Below are 14,662 nucleotides of genomic sequence, written 5' to 3'. Positions count from 1 at the left end.
AATCTACAAATTAATATTGCCACAATTACCCAAATAAAACATTGTCCTGTCCTCCTTGGATTAAAGAGAAATCCTCTTGTCTGGTAATTCTTTTTTTTTTTTTTTTTTGGTGAGGCAATTGGGATTAAATGACTTGCCCAGGGTCACACAGTTAGTGTCAAGGGGCTGAGGCTAGATTTGAACTCAGGTCCTCCTGACTCCAAGGCCAGAGCTCTATCCACTGCGCCACCTAACTGCCCCTCATGTTAATCTTTTTAAAAGTTTGTTTTTAAAATAGTGTTATTTCTCATTCCTTCTGTTTTGAAAATGTGTTTTAGATTTTAGAAATGTGTGCTGCAACTGAAGTTGATTTTCGCATCAGTGTACCTTCTAGGCTGGAGATCATGGAGGTGCTACTTAAAAGGAGATAAGGGATTTGCTTTGCCTTATCCACATTCCCTCTCTACTTGGTTTAATGAGGGTTTCATGCATCAAATTTTTTAAACCCAGCTATCCTAGTCACAGCCTGTTTGGTCACAGCTACTTGTGATAATAATTTTGCTTGATTGCTAAGATGGAGGAAGCCAGCCTGTTCTCCCTGGGGTGTCAGGGTTGTAAACATCTGCTTATAGATTTCAGAGGAAGCTCAGCGGAGTTCTCCTTCATTGCCCCTCTGTCACCCAACTCCTGCTGATACTTCCTTTCTAATGTCTCTCATGTCTGTGTCTTTACGTTTTGAACATTATCATCTAACATCTTGTAGACCAATACAGCAACCTCCTAGAGGGCTTCCTTGCCTCCTGTTTCTACCCCACTTTGAGCAATCCTCCTCACTTCAATTAGCTAGGTATTCTGAAGACACTCTATGCCACTGCACCCAAAGTTCCTTCCATGATCTATTTCTAATCTACCTTTCTACCATTAGCTTTCAAAATCTTATATTCATTGTTCCTTAAAGATGCCTTGGGCAGCTAGGTGGCTCAGTGTATGATAGAGTACTGGGCCTGAAGTCAGGAAGACTCATCATCCTGAGTTCAAATGTGACCTCAGACACTTGCTAGCTGTGTGATCCTGGGCAAGTCTTTTGACCTTGTGTGCCTTGGTTTCCTCATCTGTAAAATGAGCTGAAGAAATGGCAAACCATCCTAGTATCTTTGCCTAGAAAACCCAAAATGGCATCAAAAAGAGTTGGATATGTGTGAACAATAACAACAACAAAGGTGTCTTATAGCCTTCTCCCATTATGTTTTCTTTTTAATGTTCTTCTTGTTGCATATCAAAAGGTGTACTTTAGAATGTGGGATGGTGTGTTACTTCACATTAAAGAAAAATTTTAAATAATTTTGTTTGATATGAATTTTACTTAACCTAGCATACTTTGAATGATAAGCATATATTCACAAAATTAACAAAACTTGCCTATTCTATGTATGCACCATCCTCAAAACATGACTCACCTTGAATGTGCAAAGAACTTCATAAAAATAGCAGCTCTTATGGAAGGCAAATTGCATAAATGTGTCTCCCATGGTGTTGCCAACTGAAATGCTTAACATGTAACAATTCTTCATAGCAAAAATTATGGTGCCATAAGTAAAAAAAAAGCATAAGAACCAGTGCATTCTTATAACTGTAATGCCATCTATCCTCCCATTCCAAAATGCTCCCCACCCATACAAATCATACCTATTCTTCAAGGCCCAGACCAAGCGTTATCACTCCCATGACACCTTTCTGCCCCCCTGTAATACACTGTGGCTCTCTTCCTTCTTTTTATTTCAAAACTTATTTTCCTTAATTCTCATTTACTAATTATCTTGTCTGGCAGAATATAAATTCCTTGGGGGGCAGGGAATTCTTCATTGTTTTTGTCTTAGTATTTCTAGTGCCTAGCACAGTGCCTGGCATACAGTAGGTGCTTGTTAAATAATAAATGTATGTTGATTGATGAGATCAAAATTTCTCTGAAATGGAACTTAGGGAAAGATTAAAATGTGATTATTAATCAAATGTAACAATCTAGGATAATATTGACATAACCGACGTGGGGCCTTGATTCTGCATGAGTATCCACAAAGAATTTCTCAATGTTTGTCTATCACTGCCTTGACAAAAATGATTATTTGATCAACAAGAGTATTCTACTGGCTTATCAGGCGTATCACTACACATGCAAGATATATTAAGCTATTACAGACTGAACCCATAACACATTATCCTTAAGTTCCTCTAACTCTCTTTGTTTGGAGCTATACATGTGAGGAAATCTTTATGAACTTTAACGAACCACATAAATGTGAATCATAACAAGCGTTACTTTCACAAAGTAATCTACTATTTTATTTTGGTTTTGCTAATGAGAAAAAAAAAATAATGCTCTGATCTGATGAAATCTGTGAGCATCTGGTCCACTTGGCAATTATATTTTTCCTTGTAAATTTATAAAATGTCATTCTGACTTTTATGAATTGGTCTCTTGTGAGTTGGGTTAGTGTGAATCAATTACACAAAGCTTGAGCACCACTTCATGGACTAATAAAAACCAGCCTCTGGAGCTGAGGACCAGACTCTTGAAGCTAAGATGACCTTAACAGAGTATAAACCATTCAACCTCAATAGGCAAGCCAGACTCTCTTCGCCAACTATCTTTCATTAGCTACAAACCGGTATACACTCACCTTAACTCTAGTTATCCTGGACATATGGAATAATATTATTGATACTTTCAATATTTAGACTTTTTCCCTCCATATCAAATTTTCCTATGCTACAACCATAATATGAGAACAGTGGTGATGGGCTATAATTGCATTTCAGACTTACCACTTTATCCATAGGTAATTCCTTAGCCAAAAGGGAACTAACATTGTAGGTAACTTTATGTTATAATTTTTCTTTTTTTTTAAATTTTTAGGTAGTTGGGATTACGTGACTTGCCCAGGGTCACACAGCTAGTAAGTGTCAAGTGTTTGGTCTGAGGCCAGATTTGAACTCAGGTCCTCCTGACTCCAGGTGCTTTATCCACTGCGCCACCTAACTACCCCCTATATTACAATTTTTCAAACAAAATCTCCAACGCTGATACACCGTTGAGAAGGAAAATAACACATGCATGGCTAACATATGTCCTGGTGACATTCTGATGCTACTAAATCTAGCCATCTTCCTTGATGTTACTGGGATTTCCAGATATCTATGTAGTTTACAAGTAGATCTGCCACTTAACTGCAGAACCAGTCTATTGTAGGTGTGGACAATAGGAGTGAGAAAGGTAGAAGGGATTTCTGCATGAAGAAAACGAGAGAACTGCCTCATCCTGCCTCACCTTACCTCAGAAGCAAATGTTTAAGATTGTGTGTGTTTTTTTTTTTAATGTTTTTACCCCAACTACAATTTTGTTTGCTTGAATTTAATTTATATATATTTTTAATCAGCAAAAATCTGCCTTCTCTCCCTCCCACCCCTTTGAGAAGAAGAAAAACAAAATCCGTTACAAACGTATAACCAAACAAAATAAATTTCTACATTGGCCACGTCAAAACAAAATGTCTCATTTAGCACTCTGTCTTTTGCCTTTCTATCAGGAGGTGGGTGGCATGTTTCATCATTAGTCTTCTGGAATAGTTAATACCAACTACATTTTGAATTGAGGGAAAATTTGAGCGTACAAAAATTCATCACGTTAATTTTATTTTTTAATTCATTTAAGATGCTATTTTGTAAAGCTTTTGTAAAGTGTTATAAAATTCCATGAATTTATTATCCTTATTAATAATTAGGATCATCATCATCATTTTAATTATGAGGTCCTTGGAAAGAAAAGGGAAACCCTTGGAATCCAAATCCCAAGGGTAATTAGAGGAAAACTGAACATAAAAATTCGAATTTACTTACCTTTCTCCCAAGAGAGGATGAGGTCTTTATAATAGTCAGTAGGGCTATGCGACATGCTATGAAATGGCCAGAAGAAGGATGCCAGAAATACGAAGGTGATGCATGACCTGTCACTACAACATAGGTTTCCACACAGACTTAGAGACGTTGAATTATTGCAGAGGAAACAATCCTGCAAGGAGAGAGGGGTATGGAGAGGTGTACTGGCCACAAGTCTTTCTCTCAGTTGGAGGGCTTTGACTCGGGGCTAGCTTAAACCCGGACCCCACCGCGGTCCAGCTTTGCACCTGGAAGCGGCTGCAATGCAGTGCAGAGGTGCAGGCGTCTGGCTGCAGGTGCCATAGTCTACGGAGGTCTTGCTGCAGCTGGAGGTACTAAAAGGAGACGGAAGCAACATCGTATCATGTAATGCATGCAGTTTTTGTGGGATAGACGCTCCCCTCCCCTTCTGGGAGGGTCAGACGTCAACTAATTTGAGCTGAAGAACTACCCCCGTAAGCCGATACGACTCCTGGGATACCTCCAGCTGCAGAAGCGTTGCTGAGTTTCCTACTGGCCTGCGGGGGGCGCCAGAAAAGAAACCCGGAAACGGAGCCTCTCTTGCCGCAATTTCCTCTCGATGGTTGCCCCTCTTACGACCCCTCCCACCTCCTCACCCCTCCCCGCCACCACTCCCCTGCGCCGGGTGGGAGGGTAAGGACGCCACTGCGCTTGCGCGCTTCTTCTGCTTTACTTGTTTCAGTCAGTCTGTGGGAGGTGGCCGGGTCGAGACGCAGGCCTTCCTCAGTGGCAAGTTCCTGTGAAGACATTTAGAGCGATGAACGGGTTCGGCGTCGGGATGGCGGCCGCGGTGGCGACTCCGCCGCCGTTGAGGACCAGCAGCCACGAAAACCTCGATAAGATTGATATGTCTCTGGGTGAGGGGTCGGGCCGGACTAAATCGCGGGGCCGAGGGGGAGGCGGGTAGTGAGTGGGTGGAACCAAGTGCCCCAGTTTATGGGGGAAGGGGCGGTTGGCTTGCCGGGTCGAACCAAGTACCGGGATTGTCAAGAGCTGGCGGGCCGGACCAAACGTGGGGTTGGGCCGGGGGGACGGACTGGGTCGGGGGGATGAAACCAAGTGCGGGACGAGGTGCGTGGACTGGGATCTCCCGCTGGAGAGGTGCGAGGAGTGGGGAGAAGGCGGTGGAAGCGCAGCCTAACCTGAGGCTCGGGAGGGGAGGGGCCCGCCGGGGGTGGACCGCCCCCCCCCGCCCCTCTTCTTCCTAGCCCACTTTGTTTTGTGGGGGCAACCGGGTAGTTTTTTTCCAGACGGAGGGGCAGTTGCGGGGGTCCCTAGAGCCCGAGGGTCCGAGTGGAGCGGGAGCCCTTCTCCCAGCTCGGCGTTGTGACTCCTCCACAAGTCCGGATGGAGTTGTTGCTGTTTTCCGCCCCGAGCCGGAGCTAGAGCGGTTGGGATCTGGGGTCCTGAGAAGGTTTGGACCCCAAACGGAGGCGGAGGGCTAAAAACTTGGTTCTGTGGAGTTGAATTGTTGGAGGAGAGTCGTTACGGAGACCCGACCCAGTGGGCCAGGGCTTGGGGGCGGGGGGAGGGAGGAGTTGACCTGGACTGTGCTTGCATTACGAGGGGAGGCTGCTGCAGAGGACGTTTGTTCTTGTGGAGTACGAATGGACTCGAGTTGGAATGTTAATTCTTTTAATGAGTTGTAACTTGTATATTTTTTATCCATATGTTGAGATAATAGAATTACTGTAGCTCAAAAGTAATTTGATTAGTAAAAGTTAATTCCCTTTTTAAAAAGTTTTGGGCATTTGATCCAAGCAAATTATCCCTTAAGTCTAAATTGATGAGTTAAAATTTAGACTATTGATAGAGAATAAATAGTATCTTGTGAAGGGAATATAGTGCTTCGACTCTCAGGAAGTAGTGCTTCAACTCAGGAAAGGCCATTAAACATTTCAACCTCAGTTTCCTCGAGTGTAAAAAATCCCAGCTTCTACAAGAAGCCTTTCTATCCCCCTTAATACTAGTGCCTTTCCTCTGTTGATTATCTCTAATTTGTACTGTAAAGTGCATTGTACTGTAAAGTATATAGTTTCTATATGGTTGGTTGAGTGTTCTGTTCCTGGTTAGCCTGAGTTCCTTTATAGCAGGGCCTTTTTTTTTTTTTTTGTGCATATCTTTATATCTCCAGTGCCCACCGCAATGGTTGGCACATAGTAGGTGCTTAATAAGTGCTTGATTTGACTCTTACATTCAAAGACTCTTCCAGCCATAAGTCTACGGTCCCATTATCTTCATTTTGCCATCAGTCAGCTACCATTTATTAAGTACCTACTATGTACCACGCCCTGTCTAGGGAAATAAAAGCAAAAACAAAAGACATAGGGTATTTACCAGTAGTGCCAAGTCTAAGTCAAGATACTCCATGAAAACATCTGTGTACAGAGGAGATACAGAGAAGATAAATTGGAGATGATTTTCCAGTTGTGGGAAGACAGCACCAAGGGGGATCCCAAGAAGGATTTTCCTCAGAAACTCCTCACTTCACATATGAAAGAAAATTTAAGGGACTTAAAAGCAGAGATATTAAGTGTGAGGCTGGCATTTGAATCTAGGTCGTCTCACAGTGTACTCTTTTCATACACTGCTTTTGGTACATGCTGTCACTGTTTTGATGTGTACTGTGCTTCACTGTGGCAGTTGTGGTGAGGAAAGCTCTTTGTAAACCTTTATATGCGATTTGTTTTGTTCTGTAGAGTGTTTAAATGTGCCCTAGTAAGCGAATTCTCTAGGTGTGCCCTTTTGAAAGTAGGGATCTATAAACAGTACTCATAAAACTCAGCATAATATCTGAGAATATTTTTTGTTGCAGTTTTTTGTGTTTTGTTATAATGAAAATGTTTATTGAAATCAAAATGAACATTTTTTTGCCTATACTCATCTAGCTCATGTATGGTTTTAAGGACAAGCTTTTAATAAGCTTTTAATAACTGTTCCAAGTCAAAATGGTATGATAAACTTCACAAAGTAGTTACATTTTTTCTGATTATTTAAATTTCATAAATTATGCTATAGCTTCTAAATGCTGGCAGTCAGGAATCAAGTTTGAAGTTTGGCAAAGTAAGGTGAATGTGTGGCACATATCTTTACAATCATTCCTTACTTCCTGGATGTTTCTGTGTTATTTTGGGATTTTGGATTTTTTGATGGGTGGTTAGGATGTTCACCAAGGAAAAGTTGAATAATTAATTGCTCTTTGGTGCAGCACAGAGTTATGAAGCTGAGCTATAGCTTAGTTTACTCCCTCATTTTTGTTGTAGGACTAGGTCATGAGAAAATATTTATTGTACAGAATTATTTTTTTGCAAAAAATTTATTTTACCAAAGCACAAAAGTGTTACTATTTTGGACCTGTAGAGGATACAGATTCTTTCTGTTATAATGATTCAATGTAATATATATATTTTTTAGCTTTCTTCATATCCCTCTTTTGGAAGGAAAAATCTTTTTTTATGTTGTAGAGGAGTTAAGTTGGTTTGGGGACTCAGGTGATTGATAAAAAGTGGTCAAAAATTTTAAATATTATCATTTTATCTTCTTCACTTTAGTAAATTTTTTATCCTTGTGCTCAAATAATAGAATTGCCTGTATCAGATTGTGTGCTGTCTTGGGGGAGAAAATTTTAAAACTCAAAAGCTCATGGAAGTGATTGTTGATAAATCAAAATAAATTAATAATAAAAAAAGAAATAATAGAATTGCTGCAACCCAAAAGCAATTTGATTAGTAACATTTACTCCCTTTATAAGAGTTTTGATCATTTGATCAAACTTAGCATCTCTGAAGTCTAAACTGATGACTTACTTACTAAAAGAATAAATAGTGTCTTGTGAAGGAAAACAAGTGCTTCAGTAGTGATAGTCTCCTAACTATCCTCCTTATGAATTGGAATCCTGTCATCTGAGTTGGACGAGATCTGAGGCTATCTAGGCTAACCTTGACTAAAACAATAATCTCCTAAAACATCCTTGATGCAGTTATCCAGGCTTCAAAACTTAGCCAGATGAAAAACTCACAGTCTCTGATTAAATTGAAAGTTTACTCTTGGCAGAATTATTTGCTCACATTTATGCAGCTTTTTATGGTTTGCTTTCTTGACAATAGTCCTGAGAGCAGGCAGTTCAAATATTATTACCCTCCTTTTACATCTGAGTAAACTGAGTTTCCATATTAGTGACTACCCAAAGTTAGCACATGTCAGGAACTAGGATTAATGTCTAGGTCCTCTGACTCAATTTCTTTTTTGACTGGGTAGTATGCCTAGAAAAAATTTTTAGCAAAGTGATTGACAATGGCTTTCATTATATTCTGGAGGCAGTGTGGTAAAATGTACGCTAGATAATTTTATGGTAAGATCCCAAAAGTAGTCTTTAATGGTTTCTCATGGACTTGGAATGTGTCCTATAGAATGTTTCAGGGATCTGTCTTTGACTTTGTGATAATTAAAAAATGTTATCCTTTTCTGTATTTTATTGAGAATATATTAACTGAGAGAATACAAACCATCTACCTCCTTTTATGTTTTTGTGAGTTTCTTTTATGGAACCCTTCCAAAAATACTGGTTCCTTTGGGGAAAGGAATTAATAATAACAATAATAATAATTTGCTAGTCAAATTCATTGAGGCAGCTAGGTGCTCCATGATAGAGAGCTGGGCCTGGAGTCAGGAAGAACTGAGTTCAAATCCAGCTTCGAACACTTAACTAGCTGTGTGACCCTGGGCAAATCACTTAACCTCTGTTTGTCTTAATCCACTCGAGAAAGAAATAGCAAACCACTTCAGTATCTTTGCTAAGAAAACCCTATGGACAGTATTATACGATCCATGGGATCCCAAAGAGTGGGGCATGACTGAGCAACAAAATTAAATTCACAGATGAGGCAAAGTTAAGAGGACTTTCCTACCTAATAATAATTGGGATAAATGTAAAGTTTCACACTTGGGTTAAAAAAAGAAACTATGCAAGTGTAGGATAGAAGAGGAGAGTCAGATAATAGTAATTTATCTGAAAAATATGTGGGGATTTTATTGGAAGCTTGATATGAATTAGCAGTGTAAATATTGCGGTCAGAAAAGATGAATATGATTTTAGGTTGAATTGAGAGAAAGGACCAGGAGGGAGGAGTCCTGTATTCTGTCCTAGTAAACTCATATGAAATATTTTCCCCTCAATTTTAGGGCACCATATGTTAGGAAGGAAATAGGAAAGCTGGAGGGAATCTAGGAGGGCAACCAGTATTGTAAAGGGCTTTGAGATTTCCATGATTTAATAGGATCCTATACAAGACCTACAGATGTTTAGCTTAGGGAAGAAAAGGCTTAGAAGAACATATACTGCTCTATGCAAAGAGGAATTATACCTCCGTACAAGGAACACTGGGTAGAAGTTGCAAACAGGAGGCACATTTATTTCTGATTTAAAGGGAAACTTCCTAACAATTAGAGCTATTCCAAAGTTGGAATGGGCTGTCTCTAAAAGTAGTGAGGGCTCTTTAGGTAGAGGTTGAATGTTATAGAGAGAATTCTTCTTTAGGTATGGTTTGGCCAAGATGGCCTTCAAAAATCCCTTTCAACTCTTGAGGTGGAGGAATCATAATTTAGTCATAGGAAACAGGTGGAGTCATAGAGTATGTTTCAGTAGACAGAGAAGAATCCAGTTTTCACATTGTAAAACGTTTTTTCATAGAAAATATTTTAAAAGTTTTTTAGTTTTGTTTTGTTACTTTGAAACTAGTAATTTGATGTTGGAAAGTCTGTAGGAAAGTATGTGGAGATTTAATGAATCTTAATTAATTTATAGTTTACTGGTAACAGTCTTCCACAGCTGTAAAGGAAGAGGAAAAAGGGGTATAGTTAATTTGTAAATTTCTTTTTCTCCATCAAATGGATTATGTTATTGTGCTACTACTAGAATAACTGGTTATGATTGTCCGTGCAAGAGGCAGTTAGAACTGGCTTTTTAGGAGTCAGGCTTCAGATTGTTATAGAAATGGATTTTAGGCATTTACATGTCATTTCCCAAAAATTTCTGAAAGTCTGAGCTTTGAATCCATAAAACTGTTTCAGAGAAACACTTGTTTCCCTGTATTTGTTTGTGTGTTTCTTACACTTAAATTGAACATTTAATCTTCAAGTATAATCTGATGATTTAAGTCTTAACAGTTAAGTTTGGGTAGGCAACCAGTTAACTCTTAAGAAACAGGCAGTTTATATCAACGTTCTTCTGGGAAAAAGAATTTGAGATCACTGTTGAGCTTAAATTTGCAAGATAACATGAATGATGGAATTGTAAGATAGTTATTTCTAGCCTTTGTGATTGTTTGGAGTTAAAGACTATATACTTCACTTGAATTTTGCAAACTGCGATTTAATTCAATTATTTTTTTTAAACACCCATTTTCATAAAACAGAGGTTCTGTTAAAAAGTGTTAATCGTAACCAAGTGGAAAGGAAACAAGCATTTATTAAGCACCTACTATATACTTAGGCACTGTGGTAAGTGTTTTGCAAATATCTCATTTGATCCTCACAATTTCCCTGGGAAGTAGGTGCTATTTTTTATCCCCATTTTTCAGCTGAGGCAATGATTCAGACAGAGGTTAAGTGACTTGCCTAGGGTCACACATCTATTAAGTGTCTGAGGCTGTATTTGAACTCGGGTCTTTCTGACTCCAGGTTCTTTGCTCCATCCACTGCACCACTTAGCTCTAGCTGCCTCGGTGGGCAGTTATAGTGATGAGATAGAGGAAATGAAGGCAATTTTTGGAAGATAACGGTCTTAGTCACTAGCTTTAGTGTAAGGTGGATACAAGAAAGAGATAACATTGTGTATATTAGCAATTTACAGATTATCAATAAACCTTTATCATTGATTTCAATATCCTTTGCCTACCAAAACTTTTTTCTGAACTGTAAGAAAGCAATGGAATAGATGAATTTTGAATTTTACCTCTTTTTCCCTTACCTTACTCATCTCAGATGAGAAGTAGAAGGGAGAGTAGTTTTACCTAAGACCCAACTAGTGATCTTTAAGTAATTAACCTATAAATTAAAACTTACGTGATTTCTATCCCCTTTTACATAGATGATATCATCAAATTGAATAAGAAGGAAGAAAGAAAGCAGAATTTTCCAAAATTGAATAGAAGACTTAAACATACCGGTGCCCGGCAATTCAGGATGAGAGTAGCCAGATGGGGACTACAGCAGCAGACTGGTAAGTCTTAAAAAAAAACTGTGATTTCCTTTACAAATTCTAAACTCAACTCCTTTTGGAATTTAATAGAAATTAGTATTGGAATTATTCTTTTAAAAAGTTGTTAAAATGCCCTTTCCCTTTCACTCATAGATCCCACTACAAGATGTATGCGCCCAGGTAGTAAAGAATAGAAAGGTCCCACCAGTACAAAAATATTCATAGCACCACAAAACGAATTAGAGAGATACCAGCTGATAGGCACATAGTCAAACAGCTTGTAAGACATAAATATGGTATTGTTGCATAAGAAACTATGAACATAAAGAATTTGTCAAACTATGAAAAGATTTAGAAATAGATGCAGAGTGAAGTAAGTAGGACCAGGATAACAATATACTTGTCTACAACAATATGTATGGAAAGAACAAAAAACCCAAAACTTCATTTCATAAAGTAAGTAAAAATTTAATAAAATAAATAAGTGTAAATATAGTAAATAAAATAAAAATTTATTTGAATAATTATAATTATCAGGCCCAAAAAGTGACACTTTGCTCTCTGCAAATATGGTTTAAGCTATGGGGTGTGGAGCATGACATTATCAGATTCAATTGATGTGTTTTTGAACTGCTTTTTTCCACCCTTTTATAATTTTTTGTAAAAAGACTCGGACACTTTGGTAGGGACTGGAGAGAGTGATGTATTTGGAAATGAATGTGATGCAAAAATTTTTTTAAATTTAAATTGTCAGTTATTATACAAGTGTCTTTTATAAAAGTTTTTCTGTATAGCAAAGAAAATGACAACAGCTTTTCTAGAGGATACACAAATTTTTTTCACTACTTATTTTTTTTAATAATTTATTTATTTTTACTTTTCAACATTCACTTCATAAGATTTTGAGTTTTAAATTTTCTCCCCCTCCCTTTTCTCCCTCTTCCCTAAGACGTCATGTAATCTGATGTAGGCTCTACTTCTATATTTATATTAAGCATATTTTCACATTAATAATGATGTGTAGAAGAATTAGAACTAATGGGAGGGAACCACAAGAAAGAAGAAATAAAACAAAACAACAAAAGAAAAGGAGAGCAAATAGTATGTTTTGATCTGCCTTCAAACTCCATAGTTCTTTTTCTGGATGTGGATAGCATTTTCCATCATGAGTCTTTTGGAGTTGTGTTGCGTTGCTGAGAAGAACTAAGTCTGTCAGAGTCAGTTATTACCCAATGTGGCTGTTGCTGTGTACAATGTTCTCCTGGTTCTGCTCATTTCACTCAGCATCAGTTCATATAAGTCTTTCTAGGTATTTTGTTGTTGTTGTTGTTGTTTTTTGAAGTTTGCGTGCTCATCATTTCTTATAACACAGTAGCATTCCATTATAGTTATATACCACAAGTTGTTCAGCCATTCCCCAATTGATGGGCAGAGGATACAGAGATTAATGAATTCATTCCTTAAATGTCTTGGGGGAAAAGAATAATACCCAAATCACAGAACTTAGTGCCAGAAGGGATCTTCAAGGTCATGTAGTCTAACCTCCTCATTTTGTAAGTGAGGAAATTGTGGCCTAGAAAGTAAAAGTGATTTTCTTTCCAAGGTCATATAGCTAGTAATTGTCATAGCTGGGACACAGTCTCGAGCTTTTGACTCTTAAGCTCAGTGTTTTTCTATTATATCACAGCTGTGATATTACTCTCCTAATAAGAGTTTTGCAGCTTTTAAATGAGATAGCATTTGTAAAGTGCTCAGCACTTACGAGCACAGTGCCTGGCCCATAAAGGGTTAATAAATGCTCGTTCCCTTCCATTTTTAATCAAAAGCAATTGCAAAACTTAGAGGGTAAAAAGCAATTACAGTGTGCATGTAAAATTGTAAAGATGAAAACAGGATGAATTAGTGTATTTGGGGGCATGTGACCAGGTGAAGTTATTTCAGATGTATTAGTTTGTCACCATGTTATTTTTGACCTTTGCACATAGAAAAACCTATTGGTCATATAGTCATATATATCAGATGTGTCAAGGTCAAGGCCTGCAAAGCTCCCCAGTGAAGCTGGAACCAGATTAAATTGTAATTGGGGAATGTTTAACAAGGTAGGGATCTTTTTCTATGTGAATTTGATACCTTTGCTGTAGGTGTCTTTGTTGGATGACAAGTTAACTTTTTCTGGTATTCTAGAGTATATACTAATTAAAATTACCCGAAGAAATTTCTAATGGGGTGCTTAGCCAAAGTGATGGTGTTCCCAGAACGTCCTTATTTATCCCTTAAGGTTTAAGTTCTGAACCTCGAGTTGAGAAATCACTAAGGAGATCACATACTTCTAAGGTTGCTGGGCAACAGAAAATTCCTTTTAGACTGGTGGAGCAATTATAAAAATGTAGGTTTTGTTGTTTTGACTTCCTATTATCTTTAAGAAGAATCATGCTCTCTTATTTCCTAGCCTACGTGTTTAGATGGTGTTCATGTACTTGAAAATTTTCCTTTATAATAGTAGTAGTTGTGACTTGAAAGAAACATAGATCGATATTAGTAGTCTTTGCTTTTCATATTTTGCACTACAATAAAATTTGCAGATTGAACCTTTGAGTTTTGATTACCAGTAGCTTGATGATCTGTGGGATATATCAGTAGGCAGGAAAGAGGAAATAGAAAATAGCAGGTATAGTAGAAATGAATCTGTTAAAAAAATAACAACAACAAAAACCTCATTAGTAGTATTTTAAAAAATGAAATAGGATAAAAAATGGGGGTGGGGAACCTATGGTCTCACAGCTACATGTGGCCCTTCAGGTCAGGCCTGCACAACATTCGGCCCGATGGCAATATCGCCGAATGTTGTGCAGGCCTGTTTTACATCCTCTACATTTTTCATAGGCCACCTGAAATCCTTTCCGCAAGCGCCACTCAGGCTGTATGTTGTGCAAGCCTGCTCTGGGTCCTCAAGTGTGGCCCTTTGACTAATCCAAACTTTACAGAACAAATCCCCTTAATAAAGGGGATTTGTCCTGTGAAGTCCAGACTTGAGGACTTAGAGGGCCACATGTGTCCTTGAGGACACAGGTTCCTCACCCCTGGTGTAAAGTTTTATATTACTATTAAGAGAGAAAGAGATGATAATATCTATCTAGCTCAGAGATAGTTCCAACAGAAATTAGTAGTGATGAATTTTTGAAAAATTAATTTTTTAAGGCTTTTTGCCGTGAAAAATGGACTTATTTTGGATCATAATTCCGTTTTGCAGTGACTTCAGTGTTTGACATAAGGTGTTTATATGTTGGCTGTCTTGCCATTGGAACATTGAAGTTAGGCTGAGTAGCAACATATGCCAATGAATCTATGGCCTTTTTGCTGTGGGTACACTGTGTGATGTATATTGAGATACATCTGTGACTTATACACTTGTCCATTCTGTGAAAGTCCTTTTATAAATCTTCCTTAGGGACTCTACCCAATGTCCGGGGAGGCCTTTTATAGTTCCCTTGCTCTTTGTGGATACCAGTGGAACACATGGACTGTCTAGTT

At 38.3% G+C, this 14,662-nt stretch overlaps 2 protein-coding genes across 3 annotated transcripts in view; one reads left to right on the top strand and one right to left on the bottom strand.

Moving 5' to 3' along the window:
• RUBCN (rubicon autophagy regulator) overlaps positions 1-4,266 on the bottom strand; it is a 73,305-nt gene extending 69,039 nt beyond the window's left edge. Inside the window, exon 1 of the mRNA XM_027845150.1 lies at positions 3,874-4,266. The gene's annotated coding sequence lies outside the window, so the exon portion shown is untranslated. The remainder of the gene's footprint in view (positions 1-3,873) is intronic.
• A 332-nt stretch (positions 4,267-4,598) lies between these two features.
• The window catches only part of FYTTD1 (forty-two-three domain containing 1), a 46,469-nt gene continuing 36,405 nt past the window's right edge, over positions 4,599-14,662 (top strand). For both annotated transcript variants that reach the window (XM_027845282.1, XM_027845281.1), the window contains exons 1-2: positions 4,599-4,790; positions 11,021-11,152. In XM_027845282.1, the coding sequence (XP_027701083.1) occupies positions 4,691-4,790; positions 11,021-11,152 (232 nt within the window). In that variant the 5' untranslated portion in view covers positions 4,599-4,690. The remainder of the gene's footprint in view (positions 4,791-11,020; positions 11,153-14,662) is intronic.

The sequence above is a fragment of the Vombatus ursinus genome, unplaced genomic scaffold (assembly GCF_900497805.2).
Source record: "Vombatus ursinus unplaced genomic scaffold, bare-nosed wombat genome assembly UNPS02014959.1, whole genome shotgun sequence".
Classification (NCBI taxonomy): domain Eukaryota; kingdom Metazoa; phylum Chordata; class Mammalia; order Diprotodontia; family Vombatidae; genus Vombatus; species Vombatus ursinus.
This window is presented reverse-complemented; position numbering and strand designations above follow the sequence as displayed.